The 25,936-nt window shown below is 42.3% G+C and overlaps 1 protein-coding gene across 2 annotated transcripts; it reads right to left on the reverse strand.

The window, feature by feature from the left end:
* Window positions 1-554: 554 nt before the first annotated feature.
* Window positions 555-21,178, reverse strand: bnc1 (basonuclin zinc finger protein 1). Of its 2 annotated transcripts, none has more exons than XM_061026955.1 (5): window positions 20,757-21,178; window positions 12,018-12,120; window positions 9,387-9,622; window positions 4,929-6,976; window positions 555-2,896 (listed from the first exon to the last, which is right to left on the reverse strand). In XM_061026955.1, the coding sequence occupies exons 1-5, from the start codon at window positions 20,769-20,771 to the stop codon at window positions 2,092-2,094; spliced, it is 3,207 nt and encodes a 1,068-aa protein (XP_060882938.1). In that variant the 5' UTR covers window positions 20,772-21,178; the 3' UTR covers window positions 555-2,091. The 2 variants fall into 2 exon arrangements, with proteins under 2 accessions (XP_060882938.1, XP_060883587.1); XM_061027604.1 differs by lacking the exon at window positions 20,757-21,178 and adding an exon at window positions 18,029-18,715.
* Between the last annotated feature and the right edge of the window lie 4,758 nt (window positions 21,179-25,936).

Raw genomic sequence — 25,936 nt, forward strand, 5'->3', positions numbered from 1 at the left:
CCAACAAAGCAGTGGGAGCAACATGGGGTTGACGTTTCTAAAGTTTGGTTGGGGCCCTATAGGTGAAAATCTATTGAGGGCCCCCTGCCCACTATCACATCTACCAGCGTCCTGACGCTCTTCCTCTTTCTTTTTTCACTCCTCTTCATTTTCCTTCGGTGAGTTTCATTGACACCACTTTGGTTTTCACTGTAGTAATGAGAGATGAGATGCTAATCAGTTTCAATGAGAGTGAGTGCTGTCAGATGGGGCCCCATTAGGGAGGTTTCCTACCCCTGGGAGCCCCTATGTGGCCTGGGGCCCAAAGCAGTTAGCTGCCTTGCCTGTTAAGAAGCAGCGCCTCTGGGGTTAAGTGTCTTGCCCAAGGACACATCGGATATGTGACTGCAGGAGCTGGGGATCGAACCCACTAAAGAGACAATCAACTCTTCCAACTGATGTGATATTTATGCATACATACTGTACATGCACCTGTGTGTGTGTGTGTGTGTGGGTGTGTGTGTGTGTGTGTGTGTGTGTCCTGTGTCATTGGGTATGAAATCGAATGGGCCGAGTCTTGTAAACATATGGCTTTTTATTTAATTTGAATGGATATTGTGACAACAAATCAAAGGAAACATGATCAACTATCAACATATGTTCGTTTTTGTTTCTTTTTTTTGTAAACAAATCCAAACAACAAACAATGTGGGATCTGGTCCATTGTATTTAAATATAGACGGAAAACAATATGCAAAATACAGAGCAAAACGGAAAAAAGCGAACAATGGTGAAATTATCAGACGTGTACAACACAATTTTCTTGTTCATTTATTTTGGAAAAAAAAAAAAGAAAAACATGTAACATGTTAGTGGTTAAATTTGTTGTACAGTATATTTTTTGGTTTCTTTAAGATAACAAATAACACTATTCACAGAATATACAGTTCAGTAATCATTGTGTTTACCAGTTCTGTTTTAGGATGTGCTCATGTGTGGGGGCCATTGTCGTAAATTACATTTTCAAAGTTATTTTTCTCAGTGTTTGACTCATTCACAGTACATGCTTCCAGCCTCCAGACACAGCATATTTTAAGCTGTTGGTCTAGTCGTTCCGATCCTGCAAGCAACCACACAAACAATACAGGAGCAATGCGTTCATCAAGTCTCATCCCATGAGCAGATTTCTTTACAGAAGCACCACCAAAATCCAAAAATATTTCTTTTCACCCCCGATCAGCCGGAAGTATTTTTTTTATTTTGTTCAGTGACTTGATCATATTTTACAAGAGCCCCCGGCTGAATACTGCTCATACACACAAAGTAGATTAGACTGGGCGGGCCCTTTTTAATACTGCATACCCCACATACAGCACGAAGGGGTTTCTGTGGACTGGAAAAAAATCTTTGGTCAACTTTAGCAGTATGCAACAACCATAACAGTAGAGACAAGTCATAAAACACCATACAGTAACTTATTGTTCAAGTTCACGACACGATAGCTTTTTCAACAAAGACGCTTTTTGAACACCGTTGTCCAAATGAATGAAATGACACAAGTATGGTTTTACTTCACTACTGCTTTTTGATCAAGACAATATGCACAGCTTCATAGGAAAGATGAAGACATCCGACGACAAAAAACACTTGGAAAATCTCTCACATGATACTGTTTCATGGCTCAACTCTCACTAGGACAAAACGTGGAAAAAAAATCAGTTCACACATAATTATTTCTTTTGATTTAAACGGGGCTGGCAGGCAAACCAATAAGAAGAAATCAGAACGGGATAACAACGAAAGATTGAGATGTGTTAAGCTTGCATTTCTCAATGTTGGAAAAAATAATCCACTGAAAACTTTGAGTGTTTGGAGTGTTTTCTATTTAATGATGCATATGTTATGCTTTTTATGAATTTTGCCTCATGTTCCTAAAGAAAGTTGCTTTCTCAGAACACAGACACTTTTATCTTCTTTTCATATTCCATAAAAAATGGATGGACTATGGTACAGTATGTATTCAAAAAGTGCTGATTGGTGAGCCTTAAGGTCCCCGAAAACAATAAAATGAACATTGTAACAAAGGAAATATTGGCATTGGAGTTCCAGTTTCTACTCCTGGTCCATTGCTGCACCTGAGCTAACAGTCAGGTTTCGATGAAGGTTCGGGTTCTGGCTGTGCCTGTTTCTGCTCCGCACAGAGGAGAAGGACGTATCACAGCCGGGGACTTTACACTTGTGGAGCAGTCGGAGGTGGACAGTCTTGTAATGGGCTCTGAACGTGCCCTTGTTGCTGTACACCTTTTTACACACATGGCAGGTTATCGGGGATCCTCCACCACCACCTCCGTGAAGCCCACCTTGTCCTCCCCCCATGGTGCCCAGGGTCCTTTCTCCCCCGAGTGCCAACTCCTCCCCCCCAGGCCTCCCCACACTAATCCCATCGTAGCTTTCATCGCTGTCCTCTTTCGCGAGGACCTCCTCGTCCTCTTCTATCCCGTCCCCTTCTTCGCTGCCGGCCCCGTCAGAGTCCCAGGAAGAGCGGGCGCTGCCGCTCCCACGAGGTGGAGCGGAGGAGGAGGTACTCAGATCCAGGACCGCCCCATCCTCCCCACTTCCACCACCTTCTCCTAATCCCTCCATCTCACGTAAAGGAGATGCCTCGGCGCTGTATGTTGCTGTAGACATTTTGCTCATAGGGAAGACCAGGCCCATGCGGTTGTGGCCCCGGAAGATGACAGAGGTCTGGCTGGTAGGGTCTCGATGGGTCAGATCTCTGTCCTGCTGGTCTTGGCAGTAGTCCAGGCCCACAGAGTCTCTATCTCGACACTGGGATGAGGGTGAGTAAAGCGTGTTTGTTGGACTGAAGGAATCTTTGGTGAGCAGTTTGTGGTGCAGATTCAAATTTGCACTGTGTCTGTTGAAAGAAAAAAGAAAATCTGCATCAGTAATCAGTTAAACCTTAACAACGTGAAAGTCTCTAGTCAGACAAACCGTTAAAGGATTTTAAGGAGATAAATGACATAGCCAAATGCATAATTGTCTCCTTTAAGTCATACTTATAATGTTTGAGCATTTCTCAATGAAGCACAGACAACAAATAACCCAACAAGACTAAAAGTAAGATGACAATACAATAATCAGAAAACAGTTGAACTGATGCAGTGAATATATTTTAAATAGACAAGGATGGGTACAAGACATAAAAAACAAAATAAATGAATAATAATACGATTCAAAGGATCGTCAGTTTTTTTAGTAAAATGTTCTAAAAAGTAAACTATATAATAAGTAAAGTAAAACTATGGTTGTTTATGATCTCACTGTTTACCATAGCCTTTTCTTTCCATTTTAATTTAAGGATATGACTTTGCAAACTATTATTTTAAAGTTGCATTTAGTTTTTGTTGGTGCTTTAAAAATAAATACTTCAGCAGCAGAATGACTGTATTTAGTGTTCAAGCAACGTTCTCGACCAAACAACTCAGAAAATGTTAAAAGGAAAAAGATAAATATTAAGCGGCTTTAGCCAATTTAGGATATTAGCCCTCAAACTTGCAACATATGGACGGTAGAAAAACAAAGGCATCTGGTCTTCCTCTACCACAGAACAAAATCTGCATAATAGTGAGCATGTTTTTTTTATATATATATATTTTTGGGTAATTTTTGCCTTTATTGAAAATAACAGCTGAAGAGAGTCAGGAAATGTTAGGTGGAGACAGAGTTGGGATGACATGCAACAAAGGGCCGAGGCTGGATTTGAACCCACGGAGGCTGCGACGAGGACTATTGCCTCTACACATGGGGCGCACATCATAACCAGTAGGCTATACGGCGCCCCTATAATTTATAATTCTATACAGACAATTTTGTTTTTAGCTTGCAGTGATTTCATGGAAAATCTTCGGCTGAAAGATTGAAGAGTACAAAACAACGGTCGTTTGGTAAATGTTCTAAAAACAAAATCAGGGGTATTGAATTCATCTTCACAAAAGGAACAGACTATGTGGATACACAGTCAGGCCTCCGCTCAGCAAATGTAATTTTAAATTCATCTCTTTTTTTTGAAAGAAATTGATTTTTTTTCCATCTCTAAAAACTGCATCACACCTTTTCCACATTATTTATCGTTAACACAACCAGCTAAAAGAAAAGAATAGATCAACAAGTCACAAGTGTGAATTTAAAACTCTAGTATGGGCCTAATATTGGTTAGGTTCATTTGTATTCCTGCTCTATAAGGTACCAGGTATACTCCAAAACTCACAAATAAAGTTGTTTTCTTAGTTCTGTTAATATTGTGTGACGTGCAGGCTTCACAGCCTTTTACACTCTAACCAAACTTAATCTGATAACTGCTGTTCCTCGGCACACGGTTGGGAACCAATAACGGTGCTGTATTACTGATAAACATGGTGAAAGGATCGATAAGGACATCGCAAGCTGAGGGATGAATCTGTTGGAAACATCACATTTTCAGGTGGCCGCTTGTCACAGTGTTGAAAAAAATGAAGCCAATGCTTAAGTGCAAAAGGCTGGCTTCAAAGGGCCCTTAAGTTACATGCACACCCATGTTAAAATGCCCATTTTGACATTTTGAGAGAAGAAATAAACCTGCAAACTGCGTGGTTAACATTTTTGTTGGGTGTTTTTTTAATTAACTCATCCAATTAGATTTTATAAAGGATAACAGTTCTGTATAATTAGGGGTGTGACTGATGCAAATGCTAGCTGGTAAATTGCAGCTGTTTGTCAAGAAGCTCAAGGACCACCTCAGCTACTAGCTTGGCCGAAAGTTAAGGTTTAGACGACATTTTCAATAAGGTGACTGCCATCATTTTGTCCCCTTCAGTAACCAAAACAGGACATCACTAAGACTACATCCATAGCCTATGGGTTTCCCTCAGATATTCCCAAAACAATGAAAAAACACCAACGCCTCTCACCTGTCTCGGCTCCTGCGCGAAGGGAAGGCAGCGTTGCAGCCATCCACTGTGCACAAGTGCATCTCCTTTAGGTGGACATTTTGGTAGTGCATCTTGACACTATAGGGGTTCTTAAAGGTTTTATTGCAGATCTCACAGTGGTGCGGCAGGTCGGCGTCGGGGTCAAGGTGAGACAAACCCGAGTCGCCGTAGTCATCGACACAGCTGTCCAAACCTTCCCTTTCATGGTCTACGAGCCGGGATGTGCCGCCATTCGTCACCCGGTGCTCGCCCCCCTCCCATCTTAGCTCTGACATCATGTTTGTGTGCTCCCTGCCCTCCTTCTCTGCGTTGCCATTGGGTTCCTGACAGAGGAAGTTGTTGTCACAGTGATTCTCCACCAGTCTGTTTTCAAAAGGGGACAAAGCACAGGAGATAACCTCTGTTTCAGCATGACCTGGCCCATTGTCTTTGTCCTCCCCTCCTGTAATGTCTCTCTCTAGAGTTTGGTCCAACAGACGCTTGGCACCCTCCCTCTCCTTTCCTTCGCCCATGTAAGTCCCCCTTGTCTCTTTCTCCTCTCCAGGTTGTCTCAGGCCCATATGCCCTTCTGCTTGGCTACACGCTTCCTTGCCATGTGAATGCAACGGACCCTCCTCCTCTGAGCTGTTGCCTTTGTCCATCAGCTCGTCTTGCTCCATTGCCTCCTTCTCGATCTTTATTGGCATGCTTGACTTACGAGACTTTTTCTTTGGTATGTGGTCCGTCATGTAAGGTTCCGGAGCTGTGATGGGTTTGATGGGTACAGAGGAGGACAACAGAGGAAGGGAGGGTAGTGTCCCCGGTGTGTTTGCAAGCTCCGCGGGGGTTACCAGGCTTCGGTAGAAAGGCAGGACTGGCTGTACAGTTTTTAAGTTAGGAAACAGGATGCCACTCTGGCCCATGCTGGGAAAAGAGCTGCTGTGGAGTTTGGATCCAGAGTCCACATGGCTTATCATGTAACTGGGCACGGACTTATGGCTTTCTGCAGAGCATACGGGAATCTGGGTTCCATATTCAGACCTCTTCTCGTCTTGAGAGTTCTCATCGCCGGACAAGCTCCCCCGCAGGTCTTTGTCTCGGTTGTTTCGGTTCATAGGCATGTGCAGTCGAGGGTTCGGGTTGGCACTGTGGCGATTGCGGCTTCGCAGCGAGCTAAACACCATGTTGCAGCCCTCTATGGTACACTTGTGCTTGATCTTCAGGTGTACCGCATTGTAGTGGATCTTCAACGTGCCCTTGTCGTAGAATGTCTTCTCACAGGCGTTGCAAAACACGCGACCCTTCTTCAGAGAGCCTCCCCCGCCGCTTCCTCCTCCGCTCCCGTTCCTGTCCAGGGAGCGCAGCTTGCCATCCGGTGACATCTGCACATCAGAGCTCATAGAGGGCGTGCATGGAGTGGAGGGCCCATCAGAGTAGTTGTCGCTGGTCGAGAAGTCCTCGGCCTCAATCTTCGTGGTGGTGGAGAGGCTGTCCAGCGGTTTGTCACCACTGAGGTCGATATCAGCTGTGAACGAGGCAGAGCTCGAGCCCAGCAGGCTGCTCTCTGAAGGGTGTGAAAGAGAGAGGGGGTTTTCCCTCCCTAGGCCATCCCGCCCTTGATCATCTCGTCGCTGTGGCTCCATGGATCCACGGCAAGGTTGCTGGTGTTGCTGGTGGTGTTGCTGTAGTCCCCCTGTGGGTGAGCCAAGGAACGGCGTTGGGACAGAGCCTAACAGCTGGAACGGCAGCATGAAGGCCATGCTGTTAATAAAGTTCTCAAAGTGGTGCATACTGTTGCCGCCGAGCTTATCAGCTTTCGATGCGGAGAGGTTGGCGGCAGTGCGCGGGGTGTTGCGCTCAATGAACGTGCGGATATCTGAGTTGGTGCGGGTGCTGGGAACCAACACTGCCTGGCCCTCCTTGTCCTGCAGAGCCATCAGCTCCACGATGGACTTGGTCTCTCCAAAACGTAGGAACTGCTGCAGCGTGGCAATCTCCTCCTCGAAAGTCATGATGGCCCACCGGTCAAGCACCTTTCCAGCTACATCCTACAGATAGCAAAAAAAAAGGGTACGGGAGAGGGGAGTGGGCAGGGGTGTGAAGTAGATTGTGGGGGAAAGGGAAAGTCAAAAAAGTAAAAAGGAGAGAAAGCAATTTCCTCATTAGCATTGTAAGCGTGTGTTGGGTTGCTTATACATATTCAAAGCGTGGGTTAGATGACACACCCTATAAAACAGACTGACAGGGCAGCTAAATAAAAGAATCAGATGGAGTGTTAATATAAGCGAGCAGCACAGAGGCCCGAGAACACTTATTACACAGACACACAGCGTTTCCTCTTGCAGGTCATTTCTCTTCATTTAAATCATGTGGATCAGCTGAAGCAGGCAGAGGAGAACACACACACACACACACACACACACACACACACACACACACACACACACACACACACACACACGTCGTGGTGGGAACATGCATATGGGCATACTAGTAGACATGTACACTCATATACATGTCCTAAGCTATGCAAAAGTAAATATGTGCACATACATACCAAACAGACAAATGCATGCACACACACGCACACACACTCGCACTAACACGCACACATATAAATATATATGTAAAGACACACAAGTAGGGGTGGGGGGGTGATCAGAGGGCGGATCACATTGATCAAGAGGGTCCTCTCTCCCTTAGCCCCGCAGTAATCACATGTGAGTCAGGCGTCTTTGAAAGTGAGGAGCGGGTTCATGCCGTAACCATGATTAATATTTCATCACAGAGCATTCATTGGGCGCCTGTCGAGGATTTTGACTCTACGTTCGCCATTAGATGAGCTAACATGAATTAAACGCAGCCCAGCTTGAATACTTGATGATGTACTAATCGAAGTGAGAACTTGCTCTGACGCGGTGCCTGCAGCCCAGGCCTTGGCAAGCTGGTCTCTAGCTTGAGAGGAGATCTGAAGCAACAGACATTTTTTTTTTTTTTTTTTTTACAAATCTACCAGGCAAGAGTTTGAAGACCTCCACAAGGCCCGTGGTACCAAAGCAACCACATCAGCAAGAATCCAAGACACGTCAAGTTGTTTTGGTAGCCACATCACTGTCTTACTCTGGAGTATTTTCAGCCACACCTAATTCCTCCTTCTCCTTTACTTGCCACAGAATTTCTTTCAGTCTTCCTCTTTATGTGCTAAATTTAAATCTTCATTTGTATTATACAGTATGCACCCAAGGGCCGGGACTATATTCATATGTCCTGATCTGATTTATTTTAATGATTCAATGGTGCTTTTTCGATTAGCGATTCTAAAGTATTGTGACGAACATAGGTTTTTGAAATATTTCTCACACCTGACCAACACAGCATGTCTTAAATTATTGTCCAATCCAGTGCCCACACACTTTTTGATTTTGCTCGCCGTTAAGTGGGAAACGCAGCAAATAGATTAATGGACTTGTGTAGCGCGCAAGCTAACCACGGCTAATGCTAGTGGGCTAATATTAATAATTGAGTACATTTACTAACCTGAAATAGTACCTGCTGTTCACTGGATTTAGAAAACACGATCTGCAGATGAAGTTTTCTCTTAAAAAAACCCTGAATGTTCCTTACGTAAGCTAATATGCTAATTACCGGTAGATAGCTATCTAGTTCTTTCAGCTAGGATGGAACAACAAATGCTAATTTCCCCATTATTAAATCATTTTTCATTAATTAATTTTTTCAGAGGATGTTGTGGGATGACATGAGATATAGCATTACTAATAGCCTGAAAACAAGGCATGCATGGTGTGCTGTTTTTCTCTTTCGGCTGCTCTTGGCTCACATAGACTCTCTTGGACTGTTTTGTTTTAGACTGTAAACGAATATGACATCGAATATAGATCGCAGGAAAAAAATCAATTTCTAAAATTGTCCAACAAAAAAATCCAGACAATTTAGTGAATTGATTTTTCTTCCCATTCTATTTAAAGTGATGGTTTAATTTTAAAGGGGGGAGGAGGATCTACATTTTGACAGAGGGTTTGCTTTCCTTACATTATTAAGTCTGTCTAAGGTTTCCATGCAGTACAGAACGAGAGTCAACATGTGATAAACTATCCAAGCATCGGAGGCAAGGGAAAAACAACTAGCATGGATGTGTCCAACATGCCATCCATAACTTTTCTAAGCTGTTATAAATCATTTATTTAACTACAAATCAAAGAGAAATTTATAGGAGTAATCTTGGATTTTCAGGCTCATGTGCAGATACATAAGTAGTTTTGCTTTGTTAAACAGATTTGCTGTCTCCTCTGCATCCTTTACTGACTTTGCATCACAGTACAGCCCTGGCATCAATATTGATCTGCTCCACCATTTTTACTAGTTTTCAGTCCTGTTGTTATCCTAAAAATAAAAATAAATACTCAACATGCACAGAGAAAATCCCCCCTAATAGTTCACCTGGAGCACGTATCCTCGTATGTAGTCCTGCAGAGTCCAGTCGAGTGCATTAAGAATCTGGATAACCTCCTCCTGCTTCAGGACAGAGAAGAGGCGGTCCAGGAGAATCTTGAGGCGGATTGGAATGGCTTGGGTTCCATACAGCATTAGGCTGCAGATATCAAACACCACGTTGGAGTGCACGATCTCCACCTGGCTGCTCTGGTACATGTGGTGCACCTTCAGCTTACTGAGAGCTAGAGGACACACAGCAGATTTGACTGGATTAGTTATTATGGCATCACTCTGGTGCCTGGATAGACATACTCACACATACACAAAAATTCAAATGTCCTGAATTTGCTCGGGGTGAACCGATGTGACAGATATATCCCAACAAATCCCAGTGAGTGAGTGGGAGGGGATGATGGCATTTATATCGTTTGTCTGTTCCACAATCATAGACAGTAATAAGCAAAAATGTAATCAGATCTCCCTGCATGTAATGAAACTGCTTAATTTTGATTTCCATTCGCTGTGTGTTCTCTGATTTTTGTTGATACTGTGAATATGAATATGCATAAAAAGGTAGAAATTGTCATCATGGCGTTGGACTCTGTTGCTTCATCCACCCCTTCCATGTCGTTCTGATTACATTGAGTCCTGCCTCCTGAGACCCCCCCAACACACACACGCGCACACACACACACACACACACACACACACACACACACACACACACACACACACAGACAGGGATAACCTCCTGCTGTGAGGTGCATGTGTGAACAAGCAAGTCAGTATATCAGGGGCAGCCTGGCCTGAGATTTTCTCTGAATTGTCAGGAGTGCATCAGTGAAAATAGCAACAACAAAATAAAGGACAGAGCATGAAAACATGAAAAGTGGAAGGAAGGGGATGCAATAAAATATACAATTAAATCACAAATAACAAGTGCAAGCAATTAAAAATGGCACATATTAATTTATTGATTCATGTATGTATTCATTGAAGACGTCCAATGCTCACTCGGTCATTAGAATTTAAGATGGTTAGTTAAATTATCCATAATATTAATTACTAATTAAAAATGTGCTTTCAGCATCAGTGGATAATTTCAAACAATATTTAGGTGATAATGTGATAATGCTTTTAAAAGTCTAAATACCAGTAGTCCCTTTCTCCGACTCTCAGAGAGATAACAAAGCTGCCATAAGACGGAAATCGCTCTTCATAACACAAAGTAGACAGTTGTGACGGGAATGTTGTCTTAACCCTTCTTCACACCAGTGGTAACACTTCCTCTGTGTGATTCAGTGTTATTCAAAATTATAGTGATTTTTTTTTTTTTTTACAGGAGCCGAGGAAGTGTACGAACCGATTTAACAGGTAGAGTCAGTGTCACAAATGATTTGATATCATGAAATAAAAGTTGACATTGAGATATTTGAAGGCTAGGTGTGTGATACAAATTTCCCTCAGGGATTAATAAAGTATATCAAAATCAAAATCAAACACTGTTTTTTGTAAAATAAAAAAATATAAACGTTGAACAAATATATCAGCAGTCAGCAACAGGTGCAGTTCATGCAGTGCCATCTGACCGCTATCTCTGCTGCCTACTCTTGAAGCTTTTGAAGTAGCAGGGTGTATTCTTTTCAAGGTTGAGTGCACGTAACAATATATATTAACAATATTTCTCGAAAATCACGTGTTGAAAAAAACATGTTTTTTTTTTTTTAGGAAAACCAAAAAACAAGCTGTTGGTTTTTTATGTTTTCTGGGACATTTCTTAACGCGGTGATCACAGTATACTGGACACTTCCAAATCGACCAAAACATAAGCAGTAACATCCAAGGTGTGAACTTTTAAATCCAAATCCATTTATATTTATTTAAAAAAATATCAGACTTCAAACTCAGATTGGGTTAGGGATTTGATTTAATTAGTGATTACAGTTTATGTTATGGGAAAAAAAAAAACTGTGGGTGAATTAAACCTTTTTTATCCAATAAATGGTTCTACTGTGAATCAATCCAGCAGTCGCCATCGTGTTCTGCGAGCAGGAGGTAAAAGGATTTAGTGCACACCATCAGACAGACATATTAGACTTCACTCTGGAAAGACACTCGGCATTTACGACATTTACGTCCCAGTTTGGCCTCGTTTGCGGTGTGTAAAACGCTATGGTAACTGTTTTTTTCCTGTTCACAGTATCAACGGACGTGTGGCAAAGAGCATCCTCGTATTGCAGCTTCATGTTGATCACACTGGTCGCTCGTGAGTCTTACGATATGAACATTATCACCGACGCCCGCCCGCTCGCTTGCAGGATATTTTTTCCGAAACATTTCCTGCTGTGTTCTCACATCGGCTCACAAACTGAAATTTTGACCGGGGTGCAGGCGGCAAAAAATTCTGTGTAAAGTTAAGATGTAATAATCGTTCGTTTGCATTCACATGCAGCTCTCTCCAAAAATGTCGGGACATTTCCAGTAAGTTCTGAGTGTATGTGTGAAAAACACCCACACAGAACTCTCTGCATTGTAACATTATATAAATAATACATGAGTATGTTTATATTTAAATCAAAAAACTGAAATAATTTGCTTGTTCACACGTGTTATCCAAAGTTGGATGTGAGTTCTTACCGTGTGCCACCCAGCCGTGTTTGCAGTTTTCACACTGCCTCCTCTTCAGCTTCCCGGGCTTGAAGCTGTCACAGTTACAGTTCACCAAAGTGCAGCAAATAGCCTGTTAACACAAGATGAGCACAAAAGAATATAGACTTTATTTTCAAACATAAAATGTCATAACTGATACCCATCTAAATCCTAAGAGCTTGTATCCTTTTCCTTGATGTGTCTTGACATTGAAAAATCACATGTTTTGTTTTATTCTAAATGTGAAAATACTGAGTAAAAGTGGAGCAGGCATGTCCTAAGTGTGAGAATCATTTTTGGTGGAGCACATTTGTAAACTCCTTACATGAAGGATTTAAGATGATCAATGTACAAGTAATTCCCTTTTTTTTTTTTTGCACGTTTGTTCACATTTCCATGAAGAGAGCAACCTTAAAATGATCTTCTTCGTTAACTGTGAAAGTTAAGACAAAACGTGTAGCTTTGTTTGTCTTACACAGATTCATGAAAAATGAACACGTTGCCCACGGAAACTGAAAGAAAGAGTGTGATGGCCTTAAGTAATTTTGCTCTCCCCCATGATCACTCATTGCCTGGTTTGCCCTGAGAGATAAGGACTGGCACAGCTGTGTGTGTGTGTGTGTGTGTGTGTGTGTGTGTGTGTGTGTGTGTGTGTGTGTGTGTGTGTGTGTGTGTGTGTGTGTGTCAGCAGGGCTGCAGGGCTGCAGGGCAGGTTCTTTACAGTAACAAAAGGTCTGAGACCCACCTGGACCACCAAAACCATCTCAATCAATCAATGCCTAAGGCACAAACACCGGACACACACACACACGTAGACACACACAAATACACACACACACACACAGGTCAAAGGAGTCCATCCATTAGCTCATCTGCTAATGGACTTTATCTTTTCAGGACTAAACATGCAGAATAGTGGAGTGAGTGGCCGACACAGTGTCTCAAAGCGAGGAGTGAATGGCAGTAATGAGAGGAGTTCTCCGGGTAGCTGCTGACTTGGCAGCGACCCCGCTGAGAAGACTCCACCGCACTGATACACTGAAAATGACTCCGATTACCCTCTTTCTCTGCCTTGGACAAAAAAAAAAAAAAAAAAAAATTCATTTACACACCAGGAACCGAGGAAAGAGCATCATCGGATTTATGATCAAAGCCGGTGTTGTTAGTGCTACATGCACTACGCCACCTCTCTCCCTCTGCATCTATAATGCATGATCAGTGGGGTTTTTAGTATACATGAGCCGCATGCTTAGCGCCTCACTGGAGCTCGCTGCCTCTTCAAGCCGAGCAGGAGGAAGGAGTGTGGGTGGGTGGGTGGATGGGAAGGGCCCACCTCCTCCTCCTCCTCATTTAGTCAGTCAGTTGGTTCTTGTGCTAGAGGCGAGGCTTGTCCTTGAAAATCTGGGATCACGTTATTTCACCTTACAATAACCTCCCATCATTAGGACGGATAAAGCGACCCGAGATGAAGGTGGCAGCAGCTACCTGGCCTTGAACGCGGCGAGGGGGAGCTCTGGCTCCTGGTCCCGTGACATCCCTCCGCTTTGCTTTGCCTCCCTTGTCAGGTTTTATCCCCGGCCGGCCAAGTCTGCCATGTTCGGACTCCTCGGGACAGTGGTGAGGTGTAAAAAAAACAAAAAAACCCTTTTGCTCATCTCTCAGCCACGTAATCCCATCATTACAGAGAACCAAGAACCAACACGGCCCAATTAGGCTAATCCCATCCCACTGTGAGTGCACACACACACACACACACACACACACACACACACACACACACCTCCTGCTGCTGCTCCTCCTAATATACATCTCAATCAGGTGCCCCCTGCTCGCTCAGCAGCCTGTAACACACACACACACACACACACACACACACACACACATTCCAACACACAGTGTGCTTCAGGTCATTTATCTTAATTAGTGATTCATTTCATGAGTTCCTGAAACGAAGAAAAGGAGGGGGGTAAACACGGCAGAACAGGGCGAGTTAAACATGACAGTGGCTCTTGGTGACCCCCCCCCCCCGGCCCCTCCTCTCCGTCTCTTTACTGTTGTCACAACAAAGCCACGGCTGTTTGCATGCATCAATGAAGTAGACGACAGGGAGACTAATTGCACAAAATGATGCAGCTCGGTCAATGTGTCAGGAGCCAGAGCTAACACACTGTCACTTTCTCTGTATCAGTGATGTCAAACACATCCAACCCCACCACCTCCACACACACGTTACACACACCCATTACACAAGCCTCCTAATTAGCATTTTGATAGTACGAGCTTTTTGAATAATTGATTTACAACGCAGGTTGATGTGTAATCTAAACTACTGCGTTATTAACTTTGTTTAAAATTCTGCGTGATGTCTTTTTTTCCCCTTTCCAACCAGCGATACATCAAACAAGCCGAGACACTCCCAGAGAGCCACGTCAGATTATGAGCGCACATCCATTATTGAATGCCAGCACATTTAGGTATCAGCGTTTTCACCGACTCGGAGTCGTCTCAATTGTGAGCACGTTTGACTCAAACTTGATCTTAAAATCTGAATTTAAAATCCTCTCCAGAGCTTTAAACGACCTCTCAGAGTTGTGAACGGCTCCTTCTTTGAGGTGACGAGTTAATGACATCTTAACTCCGCTAGCTTATTATGTGAGATAGAAAGTATTGCAAATAGGAAGAAGATTTAAGTTAGCGCTAAAAGAGTTACTAGTCAGGCGGAATTGAAGACTATTTAAAACATTTCATGGAATAGAAATACACCTTGTTAGTGATTTTTTTCTCCATCCTGATACGATGAACTCTAACAGCCTTGGTCCCTCTGAATCTCTTTATATATAGATACTTTTTTCTGTGTGGGTTTTTATGGCACTGGCAGAACTCCATTTGCAGATCTTTCTTTCTCTTTTTTTTTTTTTCAGTCAGAAAACGTATTTAGTCTCCTCGTGTATTTGTTCATCTGCTACCAGTCGCTCTCTATCTATCAGTTGAGAGACTGTATACACGAAGAGGTCAGGCTGTGTGGGATGGATAGATCAAGGCCATGAATGAGGTTAAAGAGGGAGAAGGTGAGGGCAAGAAAAAGAGGGGAAAAAAGCAAGATAAAGAGAAAGCAGGGGCAAAAAAAATAAAAAACCCTGAGTCATGATCGTCTGACAAAGAGTGATCATGTGTATAAAACACCTTTACATGTTAAGTGGAAACACAGCCATAAAAACACAAGACACCGATGATGCTCTGGTGTGACTGATGACAGAAAAAAATACATCACACAACCACAGCGTAATAATGAATGACACTTTAACTAGACTCCATTCAAACCTGACACCCAGCTGTTTCCTGAGTTCGACTAAACCGTCTTCCGCTCTGTGTCATACTCTAATTAAAAACATGCTTCAAGAAATATTAAGATTCAGATGTGAAGTGTGTAGATGTAACAAACATCAACAGCGATATGCAAAGATATCCAAAAAACTAAAATGTTTATTTTTCTATGCGGGAACAACGCGACCTGAGTCCACACAGCACTCACACACTCACACAGCACTCACACACACACACAGCACTCACACACACACAGACAGCACTCACACACACACACACACACACAGCACTCACACACACACACACACACACAGCACTCACACACACACACAACACTCTCACACACACAGAAGAAAATAATTGGAATAGTCCTTTCTGTTTTTTTTCTTCATATGTCCGGTGATGACCACAGTGCTTTAGAGACGGAGCAGAAGTGAACAGCTGCTTGGACTGAGACGGTTCAGGGATGGACGGGGACTTGTTGGCCTAACGCAGTGGAAAACTTATCAATTAGCAGCAGCCAGCCACTAACTGACACCCAATGGGGGAAACAAGCAGTACTGGTGCCAAAGAGTGAATAACTACAGCGCTGTCAGAAGAAGGAAGGAGGGGGGGGGGGGGGACTGACGGCCAAGCCGGAGCGGATCAGGTTTTACTACAAGCCATTAATCAGTTAACAAGACGATTGAAGCACAGGGGGAAACAAAAGGGAGTGAGGGGTTTATTATGGGAAAATAGTGATGATTACTAGCTTGCATGTTTTTGTAATTACATTTCTAAATTTAATATTTTTTACAGTTAACTCTGCTCTGCTTATAAGATGATATATACAACGATTAATGTAACACATTTGTGTTGTTACAGAGCACAACATGGGCAGAGCAAATCAATAAAATAGATTAAATACAACTTCTATTATGACTGATATATATATATATATATAATGCATTTATGCAAAACATTATTTAAGGTCTTTTGACGCTTCGAGATCAAAAGACTAAAAACTGCTTGTGTAATGTTACTACGTCACATTTACTCTTACATGACATGAATTGACTTTGTCATAAAACATATTGACGACCATTGTATGAGGGGTTAATAGTTTTTCAATATCAGATTTAAATATGTTGAGTTATTTAGATTTGCTCTGGGTTTATTTTAGGACTCTGATAAATCAGTGTTTGGATTTCCAGATTGAGAAACAAAATTTTGCCGTTTTCGTCTTCCTTCAAATCTGTCAAAACGCTGTTTCTATTAAAAGTTTCTATTGAATTAATAAAGCGATATAGATTTGTGATTAACCATAAATAGAGAAATGATTAATAATTTAAAAAAAACTTTATTATTGATGTTTTGTTAAATGTTTGTTCAGACCTCTGTAAGGTCAAACAGTTCATAATAAAAACAACAACAATGCTGCTTCTTTCTCCTCTTTCCTTCAAACAAAGCCTTTTCAAGAATTCGCCTCCAACATTTTCTTTTTTTCTTCTTCTCATATTTGTATGTAATGTTTCGCTCTTTGTCCACAAAAATATAATTTAAAGAAAATTACACCTTCACATCATAATAAATATCCCAAAAACAAACTGACGATTATTTTGGTAATTAAAAATCGACTGAACAAATCACACTTTGTCTGACCCAGATTAGTGCTTTTATATTAAAGAACATAATACATTTCTAAAGGACGAATTCCACTAAAAAATAAACCAAGAACCACACAGCGAACACACACACACACACACGCACACACACACACACACGCACACACACACACACACACACACACACACACACACACACATGGAAGAAGGAGGTATCTTATCCCAGCCAGAAAACACACAAAAAGCTCAAGAATTTAGTGGGAGCTGTGTGTTCCTGGTACCACTCAGGCATCCTGTTAATAACAACGCTTTGCACCAATAAAACCGCAGCAGCACCAAAACTTGTAGCTGACTTCACCTGGCTCCACTGTCCATCCCTCGCTACGTTTGTGTGTTTCTCTGTGTGTGTGTTCATGCGTGTTTGCAGTAGGAGACAGAACACACTCATGAATAAATCATTGCCTGTGGACTGAGTTGTGGATATGTCAGCAAAGCAGTAAATGTTAATTGACGACAAGATTTAGTTAAAGTGAGGTTACATGAGCTGCTCAGCAGGAAACGTGATCCTGCCTCAGCTTTGATTTAACGTCGCTCCGCCAAAGAAGGAGGAAGCACTTTAATACACAGCAAGTATAAAAAAGCCACTTGTGATATCGCCTGAATATATATGACTTCAGGTTGTTACACACAAACTTTCAACTGCACTACCACACTCAATCTGTTCGTTGCACGGCTAATTTAAAGTCGACTCTTTTGTCAGACAGAGCAATTAACATTCACCTGATTTAAAAAAAAAAAATGAAAAGAAAAGCTGCAAGTGTGAGCGCTGGTTTTTAACACTGCATTGGAGCTGAAAAGAAGAAGACAAACTTTAGGGAAAGCCTGGCGGGTGCAAGTACTGACAGGCTGTGTTTGAGCCTGTTAAGAGTCCATACAGCACAAAGACAGCGTGAAAAACTCATTATTTCAAACTCATCCAGCAGTCAATCACCAGCAAGCTCACACGCACACACAAAAAACACACAACATGTTTTTTAAAACTAGAGCAGACAAAAGATAGCAGATCTTTACCTGAATATCCATGAAAGTGGTTGTCTTCTTTAAAAGAACAAAAAAACCAAAAACTTAAAAGACAATGAGTCGGTATGGGAGGGAGGGAGGCGAGCCAAAGTTTGGTTGGCTTCCTGGTGTTTGTGGCTCCCGGTTAGGAACTCGGAGGGAGTGTTTGGCTCCGAGAAGGAGTAAATGAGGGGAACATGTTAGTACACTGAGTCTGAGAGAGTTTGGCTCCCAGCTACGCTCTGATTAATATCAGATCTCCCTCTCTCCTCGCCTGCCTCTTGACAATCTTGTCACATCTGGCTGACAAATCCTCACAAGCCTTTTGGTGGCAGCGCAGAGCACACGCAAGGGACAGCTGTATGTGTGTGTGTGTGTGTGTGTGTGTGTGTGTGTGTGTGGGGGGGGGGGGGGGGGGGGGGGGGGGGGGTTTCTAGGGGTGTTAAGGGGGTAGGTTGGGGCCAGGAGGGGCGGATCGCAGCTCGAGGAGACGCTGAAGGGGGTTAAAGGCATGAGGAGCAGATACCCCCGCACCCCTCCATCCTCTCATAGAGGGACCATCATGAACCTAATGAAGCTGACTACGGTGGAAGGCTTTAGATGACACACACACACACACACACACACACACACACACACACACACACACACACACACACACACACACACACACAGACACAAACGTACAGAAAGCTGAGTGTAAAGATGTGCAAGGCCCCTATTTTCAGTTCACATACATGAGTGTGTGTGTGTGTGTGTGTGTGTGTGTGTGTGTGAATATTGGCCCTGCAGCATTAAGAGAGAACAGAGAGACCCACAGAGAGAGATGGAGGTAAAGAGGGAACAAAAGATGTAAAGAATGATACAGCAGCAGGAATAAAGAGATAGGACATACATGTTAAAGAAAAGCCACAGAGGGCAATTTAACACACACACACACACACACACACACACACACACACACACACACACACACACACACTTAAACAACCTAAATCCGTTTCATGGTTTGCTGTAGTAAAGGCCCACTCTCACTCAGTAAAACAAAAGTATCCTGTGAGAGGAACATAAACGTGTGTGAGGAGGGTGAAATATGGCAAAAAAAATATTTTTAAAAATGGAATAAGTTTATTTTAAATATTTGTCATGATATAGTTTCTATTCTCTTTAAATGAAAGACGGGTGGATTTTACCCATTATACTGAATTGAAAATTCATTTTGCTCTGATGTAGTTTAAATGTAACTTTAAATTAATTTGAAATAAAAACGGGTTGCTATTTAATAAAAGACTAAATATAAAATAATCAGAGCAATCCATGAAATTAAAAAAATGTATTTTTGTTGTCCTTAATTTATAAAGATCATTGTTCTGGAGACTATATTCAAACGTTATAATTGACATCTCTCAGACTACCGTGACTGAATTAAAACAGTATATATAAAGTAAATAAGTACGTTCAACTGAATATTTGCACATGAAATAAATAAACAAGTTAAGCTTCAGACAATCTACGAAATCTATGTCCACTCTCACAGTCTTCTAGGAGTTACACTCAGTCTGTGTAGACGCCCCGCTTGGCTCTGACACGCTGTAATCTAACAGAGAATAAACCACAAATGTTTAGCATGTTTACACACAAACACACACACACACACACACACACACACACACACACACTGAACACACGCAGGCTTGGAGGAAGCTGCTACCGACACCACCAACACACAGACAGCTAATTGTTACATTATGGCTGCAGAGAAACATTAGGCTGCTCTTAAATTGCATTCCAATACGCCTGTGGCCAGCGGCCAGGAAGCTGCAGGAGGCCTCGGAAAACACAGAGAGACAGACGAGGGTCGGCGTGATGGAGGACTGGTCCAGGGCAGGACTCTCTTCTTACAGTTTGAATGACGGTTGTAAAGTGTGAGGAACAGATCAGAGTAATTTAAGAATTTAAGAGACGGAGAGAGGAAAGTCATCGAGCTGGATTTGTCCACGCTCGCTGTTTGTGTTTATTGGGAGTTTTCTGAGATTGACTTGAAGGCATGAAAGAACAATCTCTGTCCGCGCCGACTGAGCCGTTCTTCATCGGTCTCTTAATGATGATGATGAGCGTTTGAGGAAAAAGTCAAGCTACTAATTCCTCTTCAATTACAAAAAGCTGGCATTAAATCCCTCACTGATCGGATAGCTTCTAACTTAAATTCAAACTAAAAACGTGTCTGGACTATTTAGGGGAAAAGTTGCTAACTTAGGGGGAACAATTTGTGAACTTGCCCTATTTGTCAAATGAAATAAAGTACAAAAATCAGATTTTTTTTCAAAACATAATCTATCAAGAAAAGTCAGAACTTTTTATGCAGTACTGAATTCTGGGTAAATAACAGAATTTGAGGGGCTAGTGTCAAACATACCCACACTCACTCTGTGACAACTTTAAACAAGACAACTTAAAGAAATAAAATAAATCTCAAATCTCAGCAAAAGTAAGTCCACGTCAACATGCTTTTTTTTTTTAACTTTAAAGCCCGTGCACATGAAAGTATTTAAAAAGATATAAAACATCCGCATTCATCCTAATCTGAAGTGTGCACTCCTCCTGTCAGTCACGCCGCTCTGCATAAACTCCGTCCAGTTTGTCTTTGTTAAACATGTCCTGATTGTGCGTGCAGGCGGTGTGTGTGCGTGAGAAGAGCCGGGGTGAGCGGAGGATCACAGTGAAAAGCCGTCTCTCTTACCTCAGCCATTGTCATTTAGTCGGATGTTTCCAAGGATACCGTGGAGTTTGCCATTCCCGGCGAGTCCCACAAAACAACTGGCTCCAACTCTCCTGTTCGCTCAAGTACTAAAGCAACAGAGCCATCACACAGAGCAGCATCTCCTCTGCTCCAACAACACAGACACACATGTACTCTGCCTCTCTCTGTCTTCTCTCTCTCTCTCTCTCTCTCTCTCTCACACACACACACACACACACACGCTGAGCCACCAACACTCACTCCACAAAAAGAGAAGAAGTAGTCACTGTGCTTTCACTCTCACTGCACAGATGCACACACACACCTCCTCTGCTTTCTCTCCTCTAATGTTGCCGTGGACTCGCTCTAAACTACTCAAGATGTTCTGTGAGTGTGTGTGTGTCATTGAGTGTGTGTGTGTGTGTATGTGTGTGTGTTGAAACTGGGCACAGGGGATTGGAATGAGATCCTCCCACTCGGCATTCTCACCTCAGGAGCTGCCTGCTCCCTCCCTAGGCTGTGAACACAACACACACACACACACACATGTGCACACAGACAGAGGTGTGTATGTGCGTTCACGTGCGCAGACACACACACATACATGTCTACCCCCTCAGAGTCACAGGGCAGTCCCCTCACAGCTGGCTGGAAGAGGGCATGACACTCATCTTTCACAGAGATTTGATCAAAAGGAATCACAAAGGCTGGAGGCTCTCCTAATGCAGTCAGGGGAGACTCTCCCTATCTGCCCCTCTCTCTCTCTCTCTCTCTCTCTCTCTCTGTCTGAGTAATGCCCTAAATCAACGCTGCCCCTCTCGCTGCACACAGCCCGGTGTGTGTGTGTGTGTGTGTGTGTGTGTCTAGATTCACCTTAACACAGCCCTGTGAACAGCCTCCATAACAAGTTACGCCTTGTGCCGTCAGGAATGTGTCAGTGTCTGTGTTGAGTGTTTCTCAGGAGGAGGGGGACTTCACACATGACAAAAAACGAATTTGTGTTATCTTCAGGAATACGTGTACCCAGGGTCGAAAAATCAAACCTCACCACTTTTTCTTTTCTTTACCTGATAGAAATGTAGTCCATACAACACAAAGTATTGAACACCTTAAAGTATCAAAAGCTTGCGGTGAATGTCCGGGTTCAGATTTGTGACCATACATTTTTTCATTTTTTTTACTTCCAGGCCAAAAAGAAAAGGTTTTTATGCCGCTAGCTGAATGTAAAAATAAGGATAGTATTTTGTTTTGTTTGGGGGAGAAAATATGTAATGTCAAAAAAAAAAAAGGAATGTTCAATTATCAGTGTTGAAGCTCATTCACTCGCAAAGAAAAAAAATATAACAGCCAGCTCTTGTGTAAAAGTCTGTGTGGCAGCTCAGCGAGTTTGGCTGCATAAGTTTGGGTGAAGAGTGAAGAGATCAAAATGAATCTAAAGCACACATTTTTACAAATTACCGCCCACTTCACTCAACACTTTCTGGCCTTTTTTTATAAATCTTTATTTTACACAAAGGGGAGATCTCTGCAGGACACCTTTTGTGTTGGAGTAGCGGTTTCCAACCTTTTTCATTGGAGCCCCGTAACTGGAATTCAAGAAAATAAAACCGGAGCATTCCCATGACACGACGCAACAATGATGTTAAAAACTGACATGAGGAGGAAGTGAGGAACAATGTAGTTTAGTTTTGTGCCTTTATTAGATGGGACAAGTTAAGAGAGACAGGACATGTTGGGAGGAGAGAGGGATGACATACAGCAGAGGGCGACTTAACCGGCGGCTATCAGACGCCCCGAATATTGTATTCTGTAGATTTGAAGACCTTTGAAAAGACTGTCCAGTGAAGGCTTCTTCACGCCTTACATTTCATACACATATGGATACAGATGAAGCCTATACTCTGCGTTTATTTCATCAAGGAGCAGAAGTGTGTTATCATTGTTTTTGTTGCATATCTCATTTTGACAACCTCAGAGTAGACAGAGCCTTTTATCCCCCCTGGGATTTTTGCGCCTCATCGAGGGGGGCATGGACCTCAGGTTGGGAACCACTAAGTCACAGGATGGAGAAAAAACTAGGAGCCCAAAGGAGTTTGTCATTTAAAAGTTCAAGTAATACACATCGACAAATTCGCACTATTGGAAAACCGTCACATACGGGATAAGTAATCAGAGACTTCAGCAAACGTGTGGAGAAAATCATTTGCACTTTTCTTTAGAAGAATTTAGATTTTATTAAAGCTTTTCAGAGGAATCAAAGGCTGCAACTCCGATTTTTTTAATTCTCATTTTGTTCCCCAGCAGATCGATATTTCTTTTTGAATCATATTAAACAGTTTCAAAAGCAGAGTGTTGGTTTCTTAAGCCTCAGGTGGCATTTCCCAAACTTTCTAGTAGTCAGAAACTACTGATTAACGTCTTGTGCCCACAGTTAAGAAGCTGGACGATGTCCTGTTTGGCATCTTTGCTTTCTATTTATGTCGTACCTGCTTATCTATCAATTAATAAACCACTGCTTTCTGCTGTGAAACTTGAAATGCACCATTCATAACCACAAGTTGAGGATAACATGGAAGCTAAACACCAGCTTTAAAAGTTGTAAACTGCAAAATGACACAGGCTGTATGTAATAGCTTTAAAAATGCTTAAACAACTGAAATGTTTATTGGATGAAAAGGATCTTTGGAAAGAGTCAGCTGATTCATTAAATCAAGACTATGATTACAGTTTTCAACCCTTTTCTTTAACTTTTGTTTGTCTTTGTCCTCTTCCTCTCCTTCCTCCGTCTCTCCGCCCCGTGCGAGAGGGAAAGCTCTGATGATTTAGCCATTAGAGGCAGCTGCTGATCCACAAATTACACAGCAAGTTTAAACAGGCACACCTGGTCCGCTCCACCTCCACATGAAGGGGGGAGGGGAGCAGGGGGACGCCGTCAGGTTTACAGATACTTGAATTTACCCTGAAAGTATCAATGGAGCCCTCAGACTTACCAACAATTCTCACATTTATATTATTAAACAGCTTCTTGTAGAAATCTGTTTTTCTACTTTTTACCCGCCGAGGCATGTGGGGAGTTCAGTGCCTTGCTCAGAGGTAGCTCATCCAAAGTGCTGTGGGGAGGGATGCGTATTACTCATCCACTTTCCCCCACCCACATTCTCCCAGCGAGGAACTAAACCTGACAACTCTCCAATCATAAACCCGCTGCTTCAACCTCTAGGCTATAGCAACACCCCCTGACTTGACATTCAGAAATTTGCCAAGCAGCCCTGCTAACTGATAAAGATGCAGCTAATGGCCCTTGAAGTTGGACATTAAAACTGCATTACTTTCCACAGGAGATCAAAGCTGTTCTTATTTCGTGAAAAGCCCAAAATGTTATGAGGTTACATATATGGATAAGAGACATCCCGTCAAGGCATGTAACGCAAGGTTGGAAAGCCCTCCACTTCCCTCCGGCCGTCCAGGCAAGCAGATCTGCTTACCGGCCTTGTATTTATTCCATACCTAGGGGATGCATACCAAACACAGCCCCAGACCTGGCCTGGATTAGGTCTGCGCTGCTTGTCAGATTGCTGCTCCCTGGGCTGGAGCACCACAGACGTATTTGTGCCCTGTGGGGCTGAGTGTAGAAGCTGCAGCTAAAACCACAGCAAATAAACTCCATGTGCAGCCAGAACAGGTCACGCTGCCTACTTACATGTCTGTCATTAACTTTCCTGCAGGGAAGAGTGAAAGGGGCTTGAGTACTTGAGCAGATGAGCAGCTGTAGGAGAGCATTACACACTCCTTTACATTTCCTTTACATGATGAATCTGAGGAATTCTCTGCTAAAGTTATCATGGGTGAAATGAAACATTTGGTTGATCAGCGCTTCAATTTACATATGCAACCAAAACTTGATGATCCAAATATTACAAGCTGATAAAAACACAATCACAGGGGAGATATTTAATACTAATTTCACTCTCATTATTGTTCATTGCTTTCTTGATCCATAGGCACATTTCTGTTTTTATTAAATCAAAGAAAGGGAAATATTGACAACAGACCTTTCCCCTGAAACATTTAAATACACTTTAAAGTATTAAGTATTTAAAGTGATTTATTAAAGTCTCAAATAAATGCATTCATTTTTTTAATCACATGCTATTTTGTCCCTTTAGGTGCAAAGAAGCGTTGCAGTATCTCCCTGTTGACACCGTGATAGAGAAGAACGACACTGCTACGTCTTTGAATGTCTCGTTTCACTTTAAAAACTAAACAGCTCAGCTGAGTCCAAAGTAATATCCACATTATGACATCAAACATTTACCTTTGTTACTGTTCCTCTGAGCTGTTTGACTTTAGTTTTTGATCCGTAACAGGTTACTTTTTGTGGTTAAGTTAAAGTTGTAACCTTCGATCTATACCAGGCGGAGCTTACTTTATTTCAAAATAAAAGCATGGTTGAATTCATACAGCACATGACGTACTCTCAGCTTAAGACAGAACAAAAACTCAAAACCAAAGCCTAACAATTTTTATTTTGAAATATGAAACAATAGAATTTCAAAGATGCGATTAAAAGTGTGATTAATCGCGATTAGCTATGGACATTTTGCGATTAATCATGATTTTACATTTCAATCGTGACAATGACACGGACACAGTCTATAGGTAGCAGGATAGATGCGACACCCCCCTCCCCCCTCCCCCCCTCCTCCCACCAGACACATTGAATTTCACTATTTCCTGCTTTGTTCTCACATCAGCTCGAATTCAAGCGGATAATAATGTACTACTGTAGCGGGCTGGCAGGAAACATTCTGGGTAAAGTCAGAGTGGAAAATGTGGATGTTTGCGTTCACGCACAAGCAGATTATCCCACCCAAATAAAACTTCAGGACATTTCCAGGAGTTTTGTGCAAGTGTGAAAGCAACATTATAGAACTGATGAATATAGAAAATCACTAAATGAGAAATGATGAAACTGCAAAATATTACTCTAATTTACCTAGTTTAATAAAAGTCAATTGGATGAATTTAATAATTGAACATATTCCTTAACTGACTCATTGTTCATCTCATTTCTAGACCCAGACACTGACCTGTAACGCCTGACAGCTACTGTCAACTAACGGAGGTTAATGTATGATCTAAATGTCTTAATTGAAAAGCATACATGTAAAAAAGACCAT

Source organism: Labrus mixtus, chromosome 1 (genome assembly GCF_963584025.1).
Source record: "Labrus mixtus chromosome 1, fLabMix1.1, whole genome shotgun sequence".
NCBI lineage: Eukaryota > Metazoa > Chordata > Actinopteri > Labriformes > Labridae > Labrus > Labrus mixtus.

Coding starts and splice junctions, on each gene's coding strand:
- bnc1 (XM_061026955.1), bottom strand. Junction 9,623..12,017: donor ACACGGCTGGGTGGCACACG/GTAAGAACTCAC, acceptor TGTGTCCTCTAG/CTCTCAGTAAGCTGAAGGTG. Junction 6,977..9,386: donor TACGAGGATACGTGCTCCAG/GTGAACTATTAG, acceptor TGCTATCTGTAG/GATGTAGCTGGAAAGGTGCT.